This window comes from Oncorhynchus nerka, linkage group LG8 (genome assembly GCF_034236695.1).
Source record: "Oncorhynchus nerka isolate Pitt River linkage group LG8, Oner_Uvic_2.0, whole genome shotgun sequence".
In the NCBI taxonomy this organism is placed as follows: domain Eukaryota; kingdom Metazoa; phylum Chordata; class Actinopteri; order Salmoniformes; family Salmonidae; genus Oncorhynchus; species Oncorhynchus nerka.
Genome location: NC_088403.1, coordinates 9,500,849 through 9,511,079, shown reverse-complemented (window position 1 = coordinate 9,511,079; position 10,231 = coordinate 9,500,849). Strand labels below are relative to the sequence as shown.

General features: G+C 43.3%; 1 protein-coding gene across 3 annotated transcripts in view; it reads right to left on the bottom strand.

Moving 5' to 3' along the window:
• Window positions 1-715: 715 nt before the first annotated feature.
• Window positions 716-10,231, bottom strand: part of LOC115120619 (CCR4-NOT transcription complex subunit 2-like) — a 142,395-nt gene continuing 132,879 nt past the window's right edge. For 2 of the 3 annotated variants that reach the window (XM_065021313.1, XM_065021314.1), the window contains exons 14-15: window positions 9,280-9,424; window positions 716-1,507 (exon numbers count right to left, since the gene is read on the bottom strand). In XM_065021313.1, coding sequence (XP_064877385.1) covers window positions 1,421-1,507; window positions 9,280-9,424 — 232 coding nt within the window. In that variant the 3' untranslated portion in view covers window positions 716-1,420. The remainder of the gene's footprint in view (window positions 1,508-9,279; window positions 9,425-10,231) is intronic. The other variant, XR_010464499.1, reaches the window with a different exon arrangement.

Below are 10,231 nucleotides of genomic sequence, written 5' to 3'. Positions count from 1 at the left end.
ATTTTAATCCAGGTTGTTGTTGACAGGCCTGGTCCCCTGTCCTGACCAGTTATCCACCACTGGCTCCAGTACAGTTTTAATCCAGGTTGTTGTTGTTGTTAGGCCTGGTCCCCTGTCCAGTGACCAGTTATTGTGGTCCCCTGTCCTGACCAGTTATTGTCGTCCTCTATCCACTGGCTCCAGTACAGTTTTAATCCAGGTTGTTGTTGTTGACAGAACAGTCCTGTTTAATCCACGTCGTACAGTACATCCAGTATTGCGTCGCTCCGCGCTCACCTCCTAAAAACGAGGTACAGCCGGGCGACAGTCTGTTTTGATTTATTTTTAATCTTCTCCAAAATAGATGTCATATATATAATATATACACATCGAACACATCTCTTTATTCATCAGTGATGCCTGTAAGACCCCTCCCTCCCAAAAAATGGAAAAACATTTGGTACTTTTATTACAAAATTGTAACAAAGACAGTTCTTTCTTGTTCTCCTGTTCATCCCTGGAAGGAGGATGAGGCTCAGTGAATACGGACAGCTGGAGGTTGTCTGTCACTGATTGGTGGATAATTCTTGTGGGCAGAAAAGGGGCAGAGAAATGGTGGATGGAAAGGGAGCGAATGACAGAATAAACAGAAGGAAAATAAATGTGTGTTTGAGAGTTAATGTCCGAACTGAACTATTATGGGTCTTGTCTTCACATATTAACAAATCCACAAACATCTTTTGTGTTCTTTTATTACGAAATAGAGCTACAATATGAACATTGCATTTTCTCCTGGCCTCTTGTCCGTCTGTGGGTCTGTCTGTGGGTCTGTCTGTGGGTCTGTCTGTGGGTCTGTCTGTGGGTCTGTCGGTCTGTCTGTGGGTCTGTGGGTCTTCCACTCTGCTACAGTAACATTATGTTGAGGTATTTTCTTTGAACACTTCTGTTGGATAATGACAGATCAACCTTGTTCTGTCACTGTCAGAGGGTCTGTGTGTGTGTGTATTATGATGTCATGGTGCTTCGTGACCAATGGGGAGGTCTGAAGAATGGAGGCGTAAACAAAAAGGTTCTGAATGTTTTCAAAATGACAACCAACCAAAACAAAAGGGACAAGGTCAGGAAAAAAAACAGGGAAAAGAAAAAAAAAGATTTAAAAAAAAAAGAGAAACCAGCGTCTGATTAGGCGGCACATCATTCAGTTCAGGGGAAGAAGGACCTGCTCGGAGCCAAAATGGTCGCCGGATTTCCCTCCATTTGGCCTAAAGTCAATTTGCCAGACGGTGGATCGAGGAATAAAAAGCAGGATGCCTGAGCCAGCCACACCGGCATTCGCTGTCTGTAGGTCTGTCCGTCTGTCTGCTGTGAGGAACCAGGGCCAGGGACCAGAACTCAGGTCTAGGATCCCATGGTGGACTGAGAACGAGGGGAAGGAAGTCTCTCAGAAGGCTTGCTGAGCTGGGTTGTAGTTGAAGGTGGATGGCACGTGGGGTCTCTCCTCTAGCTTCTCGTATTCCAGATGAAACTCCTAGAAAGGGAGGGGAGGAACAAGGGTTTTAGGGACGGTAGTGGACAACGGTAGTGGACAACAGTGGACAACAGTGGACAACGGTAGTATTTTAGGGAGAGCAGTGGACAACAGTATTTTAGGGAGAGCAGTGGACAACAACAGTATTTTAGGGAGAGCAGTGGACAACAGTATTTTAGGGAGAGCAGTAGACAACAGCAGTATTTTAGGGAGAGCAGTGGACAACAGTATTTTAGGGAGAGCAGTAGACAACAACAGTATTTTAGGGAGAGCAGTAGACAACAGTATTTTAGGGAGAGCAGTGGACAGTATTTTAGGGAGAGCAGTATTTTAGGACAACAACAGTATTTTAGGAGAGCAGTAGACAACAGCAGTATTTTAGGGAGAGAGCAGTATTTTAGGGAGAGCAGTGGACAACAGTATTTTAGGGAGAGCAGTAGACAACAGGGAGAGCAGTGGACAACAGTATTTTAGGGAGAGCAGTGGACAGTATTTTAGGGAGAGCAGTAGACAACAACAGTATTTTAGGGAGAGCAGTAGACAACAGTATTTTAGGGAGAGCAGTGACAACAGCAGTATTTTAGGGAGAGCAACAGTATTTTAGGGAGAGCAGTGACAACAGTATTTTAGGAGAGCAGTGGACAACAGTATTTTAGGAGAGCAGTAGACAACAGCAGTATTTTAGGGAGAGCAGTGGACAACAGTATTTTAGGGAGAGCAGTAGACAACAGCAGTATTTTAGGGAGCAGAGACAACAACAGTATTTTAGGGAGAGCAACAACAGTATTTTAGGAGAGCAGTAGACAACAACAGTATTTTAGGGAGAGCAGTGGACAACAACAGTATTTTAGGGAGAGCAGTGGACAACAGTATTTTAGGGAGAGCAGTGGACAACAGTATTTTAGGGAGAGCAGTGGACAACAGTATTTTAGGAGAGCAGTGGACAACAACAGTATTTTAGGGAGAGCAGTGGACAACAGTATTTTAGGGAGAGCAGTGGACAGTATTTTAGGGAGAGCAGTGGACAACAGTATTTTAGGGAGAGCAGTGGACAACAGTATTTTAGGGAGAGCAGTGGACAACAGCAGTATTTTAGGGACAGTATTTTAGGACAACAGTATTTTAGGGAGAGCAGTGGACAACAGTATTTTAGGGAGAGCAGTATTTTAGACAACAGTATTTTAGGAGAGTATTTTAGGGAGAGCAGTGGACAACAGTATTTTAGGAGAGCAGTAGACAACAGTATTTTAGGGAGAGCAGTATTTTAGACAACAGTATTTTAGGGAGAGCAGTAGACAACAGTATTTTAGGAGAGCAGTAGACAACAGTATTTTAGGGAGAGCAGTAGACAACAGCAGTATTTTAGGAGAGCAGTAGACAGTGGATTTTAAGAGCAGTTTTTTTAGGGAGAGCAGTAGACAACAACAGTATTTTAGGGAGAGCAGTAGACAACAGCAGTATTTTAGGGAGAGCACAGACAGTATTTTAGGGAGAGCAGTAGACAACAGCAGTATTTTAGGGAGAGCAGTAGACAACAGCAGTATTTTAGGGAGAGCAGTAGACAACAGTATTTTAGGGAGAGCAGTAGACAACAACAGTATTTTAGGGAGAGCAGTAGACAACAACAGTATTTTAGGGAGAGCAGTATTTTTAGGACAACAACAGTATTTTAGGGAGAGCAGTGCAGTATTTTAGGGAGAGCAGTAGACAACAGCAGTATTTTAGGGAGAGCAGTGGACAACAACAGTATTTTAGGGAGAGCAGTAGACAACAACAGTATTTTAGGGAGAGCAGTAGACAACAGTATTTTAGGAGAGCAGTGGACAACAACAGTATTTTAGGGAGAGCAGTGGACAACAGTAGTATTTTAGGGGAGAGCAGTGGACAACAGTATTTTAGGGAGAGCAGACAACAGCAGTATTTTAGGGAGAGCAGTAGACAACAGCAGTATTTTAGGGAGAGCAGTGGACAACAGTATTTTAGGGAGAGCAGTAGACAACAGCAGTATTTTAGGGAGAGCAGTGGACAACAACAGTATTTTAGGGAGAGCAGTGGACAACAGTATTTTAGGGAGAGCAGTGGACAACAGTATTTTAGGGAGAGCAGTAGACAACAACAGTATTTTAGGAGAGAGCAGTAGACAACAGTATTTTAGGGAGAGCAGTGGACAACAGCAGTATTTTAGGGAGAGCAGTGGACAACAGTAGTTTTTAGGGAGAGCAGTGGACAACAACAGTATTTTAGGGAGAGCAGTAGACAACAGCAGTATTTTAGGAGAGCAGTAGACAACAGCAGTATTTTAGGGAGAGCAGTAGACAACAACAGCAGTATTTTAGGGAGAGCAGTAGACAACAACAGCAGTATTTTAGGGAGAGCAGTAGACAACAACAGTATTTTAGGGAGAGCAGTAGACAACAGCAGTATTTTAGGGAGCAGTAGACAACAGTATTTTAGGACAGTACAGTATTTTAGGGAGCAGCAACAGCAGTATTTTAGAGAGCAGTAGACAACAGCAGTATTTTAGGGAGAGCAGTAGACAACAACAGTATTTTAGGGAGAGCAGTAGACAACAGCAGTATTTTTTTAGGGAGAGCAGTAGACAACAGTATTTTTAGGGAGAGCAGTATTTTAGGGAGAGCAGTGGACAACAGCAGTATTTTAGGGAGAGCAGTATTTTAGGAGAGCAACAGCAGTATTTTAGGAGAGCAGTAGACAACAGCAGTATTTTAGGGAGAGCAGTAGACAACAGTATTTTAGGGAGAGCAGTAGACAACAGCAGTATTTTAGGGAGAGCAGTAGACAACAGCAGTATTTTAGGGAGAGCAGTACAACAGACAACAGCAGTATTTTAGGGAGAGCAGTAGACAACAGCAGTATTTTAGGAGAGCAGTGGACAACAACAGTATTTTAGGGAGAGCAGTGGACAACAGCAGTATTTTAGGGAGAGCAGTAGACAACAGCAGTATTTTAGGGAGAGCAGTAGACAACAGCAGTATTTTAGGAGAGCAGTAGACAACAGCAGTATTTTAGGGAGAGCAGTGGACAACAGGGAGAGCAGTAGACAACAGTATTTTAGGGAGAGCAGTAGACAACAGCAGTATTTTAGGGAGAGCAGTAGACAACAACAGTATTTTAGGGAGAGCAGTGGACAACAGCAGTATTTTAGGGAGAGCAGTGGACAACAGCAGTATTTTAGGGAGAGCAGTGGACAACAACAGTATTTTAGGGAGGGTGGAGAGCAGTATTTTAGGAGAGCAGTGGACAACAGCAGTATTTTAGGGAGAGCAGTATTTTAGGACAACAGTATTTTAGGGAGAGCAGTAGACAACAGTATTTTAGGAGAGCAGTGGACAACAGTATTTTAGGGAGAGCAACAGTATTTTAGACAGTGGACAACAGTATTTTAGGGAGAGCAGTAGACAACAACAGTATATTTTAGGGAGAGCAGTAGACAACAGTATTTTAGGGAGAGCAGTGGACAACAGTATTTTTAGGGAGAGCAGTAGACAACAGCAGTATTTTAGGGAGAGCAGTAGACAACAGTATTTTAGGGAGAGCAGTGGACAACAACAGTATTTTAGGGAGAGCAGTAGACAACAGTATTTTAGGGAGAGCAGTAGACAACAGCAGTATTTTAGGGAGAGCAGTATTTTAGACAACAGCAGTATTTTAGGGCAGTAGACAACAGCAGTATTTTAGGGAGAGCAGTAGGACAACAGCAGTATTTTAGGGAGAGCAGTTTTAGACAACAACAGCAGTATTTTAGGGAGAGCAGCAGTATTTTAGGGACAACAACAGTATTTTAGGAGAGCAGTAGACAACAGCAGTATTTTAGGGAGAGCAGTAGACAACAGTATTTTAGGGAGAGCAGTAGACAACAGCAGTATTTTAGGGAGAGCAGTAGACAACAACAGTATTTTAGGGAGAGCAGTAGACAACAGCAGTATTTTAGGGAGAGCAGTAGACAACAGCAGTATTTTAGGAGAGCAGTGGACAACAGCAGTATTTTAGGGAGAGCAGTAGACAACAGCAGTATTTTAGGAGAGCAGTAGACAACAACAGTATTTTAGGAGAGCAGTAGACAACAACATTTTAGGGAGAGCAGTAGACAACAACAGTATTTTTTAGGGAGAGCAGTAGACAACAGCAGTATTTTAGGGAGAGCAGTAGACAACAGCAGTATTTTAGGGAGAGCAGTGGACAACAGCAGTATTTTAGGGAGAGCAGTAGACAACAGTATTTTAGGGAGAGCAGTGGACAACAGCAGTATTTTAGGGAGAGCAGTGGACAGTAGACAACAGCAGTATTTTAGGGAGAGCAGTGGACAACAGCAGTATTTTAGGGAGAGCAGTAGGGACAACAGCAGTATTTTAGGGAGAGCAGTGGACAACAGCAGTATTTTAGGGAGAGCAGTGGACAACAGCAGTATTTTAGGGAGAGCAGTAGACAACAGCAGTATTTTAGGGAGAGCAGTGGACAACAGCAGTATTTTAGGAGAGCAGTAGACAACAGCAGTATTTTAGGAGAGCAGTAGACAACAACAGTATTTTAGGGAGAGTAGACAACAGTATTTTAGGACAACAGCAGTATATTTTAGGGAGAGCAGTAGGACAACAGCAGTATTTTAGGGAGAGCAGTGGACAACAGCAGTATTTTAGGAGAGCAGTGGACAACAGCAGTATTTTAGGGAGAGCAGTGGACAACAGTATTTTAGGGAGAGCAGTAGACAACAGCAGTATTTTTAGGGAGAGCAGTAGACAACAACAGTATTTTAGGGAGAGCAGTAGACAACAGCAGTATTTTAGGGAGAGCAGTGGACAACAGCAGTATTTTAGGAGAGTGGACAGCAGTATTTTAGGACAGTGGACAACAGTATTTTAGGGAGAGCAGGACAACAGCAGTATTTTAGGAGAGCAGTGGACAACAGTATTTTAGGGAGAGAGTGGACAGTATTTTAGACAACAGTATTTTAGGGAGAGCAGTGGACAACAGCAGTATTTTAGGGAGAGCAGTGGACAACAGCAGTATTTTAGGGAGAGCAGTAGACAACAGCAGTATTTTAGGGAGAGCAGTGGACAACAGCAGTATTTTAGGGAGAGCAGTGGACAACAGCAGTATTTTAGGAGACAACAGCAGTATTTTAGGGACAGCAGCAGTATTTTAGGGAGAGCAGTAGACAACAGCAGTATTTTAGGAGAGCAGTGGACAACAGCAGTATTTTAGGGAGAGCAGTAGACAACAGCAGTATTTTAGGGAGCAGCAGTATTTTAGGGAGACAACAGCAGTATTTTAGGGAGAGCAGTGGACAACAGCAGTATTTTAGGGAGAGCAGTGGACAACAGCAGTATTTTAGGGAGAGCAGTGGACAACAGCAGTATTTTAGGGAGAGCAGTAGACAACAGCAGTATTTTAGGGAGAGCAGTGGACAACAGCAGTATTTTAGGGAGAGCAGTGGACAACAACAGTATTTTAGGGAGAGCAGTAGACAACAGCAGTATTTTAGGGAGAGCAGTAGACAACAGCAGTATTTTAGGAGAGCAGTGGACAACAGCAGTAGAGAGTGGACAACAGCAGCAGTATTTTAGGAGAGCAGTGGACAACAGCAGTATTTTAGGGAGAGCAGTAGACAACAGCAGTATTTTAGGGAGAGCAGTAGACAACAGCAGTATTTTAGGGAGAGCAGTAGACAACAGCAGTATTTTAGGGAGAGCAGTAGACAACAGCAGTATTTTAGGGAGAGCAGTAGACAACAGCAGTGTTCAGCTGAAGCAGCATATTAAATACAGAACATCTGGAGGAGAATATTGTACATGATAGAACAATACTAGAAGCTCTCTATCCGGGGGGAATCAGCAGGTTTACAAATCCTCAGGGAGTGAATGATCCCACATGTCAAGGGTCCATGTTGGAAACACACATGTCCACAACTGCATGACAAAGCACATCTATTCAAATATCAAACCACATACATGCAATTGGAAAAGCTGTTATTGTTTTCTTGCCTTGACCCCCCCCCCCCCCAAAACAACAGTATTTCTAGTTGTAACTACAACACCTTGGGAAAGTATTCAAGACCCTTCCTTTTTCCACATTATGTTACAGACTCATTCTAGAATGGATTACATTGTTTTTTCCTCATCAATCTAGACACAATACCCCATAATGACATCACAATACCCCATAATGACATCACAATAACCCATAATGACATCACAATACCTCATAATGACATCACAATACCCCATAATGACATCACAATAACCCATAATGACATCACAATACCTCATAATGACATCACAATACCCCATAATGACATCACAATAACCCATAATGACATCACAATACCCCATAATGACATCACAATAACCCATAATGACATCACAATACCCCATAATGACATCACAATAACCCATAATGACATCACAATAACCCATGATGACATCACAATACCCCATAATGGCATCACAATACCCCATAATGACATCACAATAACCCATAATGACATCACAATACCCCATAATGACATCACAATAACCCATAATGACATCACAATACCCCATAATGACATCACAATACCCCATAATGACATCACAATAACCCATAATGACATCACAATACCCCATAATGACATCACAATAACCCATAATGACATCACAATACCCCATAATGACATCACAATACCCCATAATGACATCACAATACCCCATAATGACATCACAATAACCCATAATGACATCACAATACCCTATAATGACATCACAATAACCCATAATGACATCACAATACCCTATAATGACATCACAATACCCTATAATGACATCACAATAACCCATAATGACATCACAATACCCCATAATGACATCACAATAACCCATAATGACATCACAATACCCCATAATGACATCACAATACCCCATAATGACATCACAATAACCCATGATGACATCACAATACCCTATAATGACAAAGTGAAAACAGGTAATTTTTTTCTTCAAATGTATTAAAGATAAAAAACTTAAATACCTTATTTACATAAGTATTCAGACTCTTTGCTATGAGACTGGAAATTGATCTCCAGTGCATCCTGTTTCCATTGATCATCCTTGAGATGTTTCTACAACTTGGACATGATTTGGAAATGCACACCTGTCTATATAAGGTCTCACAGTTGTCAGTGCAGGTCAGAGCAAAAACCAAGTCATGAACTCTAAAGAATTGTCCTTAGAGCTCTGAGACAGGATTGTGTCGAGGCACAGATCTGGGGAAGGGTTCCAGAAAATGTCTGCAGCATTGAAGGTCCCCAAGAACACAGTGGCCTCCATCATTCTGAAATGGAAGAATTGTAGAACCACCAAGACTCTTCCTAGAGCTGTCTGCCAGGACAAACTGAGTAATAGGGGGAGAAAGCCCATTGGTCAGGGAGGTGACCAAGAACCCGAGAAGAATGGGAGAAACTCCTCAAATACAGGTGTGCCAAACTTATCCATGAAAACTCAAGGCTGTAATCGCTGCCAAAGGCGCTTCAACAAAGTACTGAGTAAAGGGTCTGAATACTTATATAAATGTTATATTTTTTAATTTTTAATTTCTTTATTATACATTTGCAAAAATTGCTATTTGTTTTTTAATGGGGTTGAGTGTGTAGAAAAAAACAATTTTATAAATTTTATAATAAAGCTGTAACAAAGAAAAGGTGGAAAAGGTCAAGGGGTCTGAATACTTTCTGAATGCACTGTAACTACGGTAACAGTCCTCAAGCCTCTGTCCTTCACCTTGGCTACTTTCCTCCAGTTAAGACAATCAAAGAAGTAGTAGGTGCCTCTCTCATAGGCGTTGGTCTTCAGAGTGGGCTCCATGCCCGGCGCCCGCGTGATCCACACACGCTCCTCCTTGTGGTACCGCCAGTCCCGGTTGAAGCTGAGGTCACAGGTCACGGGTCAAATGTTAGGGCAGAGCATTGTATACGGTAGAAACAATTGATTATAAGACTTGAAAAACAAACTACATTAAGTAGAGGTGGCAGAAGGGGGCCCTGGCTACATAGAGGTGGCAGAAGGGGGCCCTGGCTAGATAGAGGTGGCAGAAGGGGGCCCTGGCTAGATAGAGGTGGCAGAAGGGGGCCCTGGCTAGATAGAGGTGGCAGAAGGGGGCCCTGGCTAGATAGAGGTGGCAGAAGGGGGCCCTGGCTAGATAGAGGTGGCAGAAGGGGGCCCTGGCTAGATAGAGGTGGCAGAAGGGGGCCCTGGCTACATAGAGATAGCAGAAGGGGGCCCTGGCTAGATAGAGGTGGCAGAAGGGGGCCCTGGTAGATAGGGGCCAGACTAGCAGAAGGGGGCCCTGGCTAGATAGAGGTAGCAGAAGGGGGCCCTGGCTACATAGAGATAGCAGAAGGGGGCCAGACTACAGAGGTGGCAGACAGAAGGGGCCAGACTACATAGAGGTAGCAGAAGGGGGCCTGACTACATAGAGGTGGCAGACCCTGGCTACATAGAGGTAGCAGAAGGGGCCTGACTACATAGAGGTGGCAGCTGACTACATAGAGGTGGCAGAAGGGGCCTGACTACATAGAGGTGGCAGACTACATAGAGGTGGCAGACTACATAGAGGTGGCAGACTACATAGAGGTGGCAGACTACATAGAGGTAGCAGACTACATTGAGGTAGCAGACTAGGGGCCCCTGACTACATAGAGGTGGCAGAAGGGGGTCCTGCCTACATAGAGGT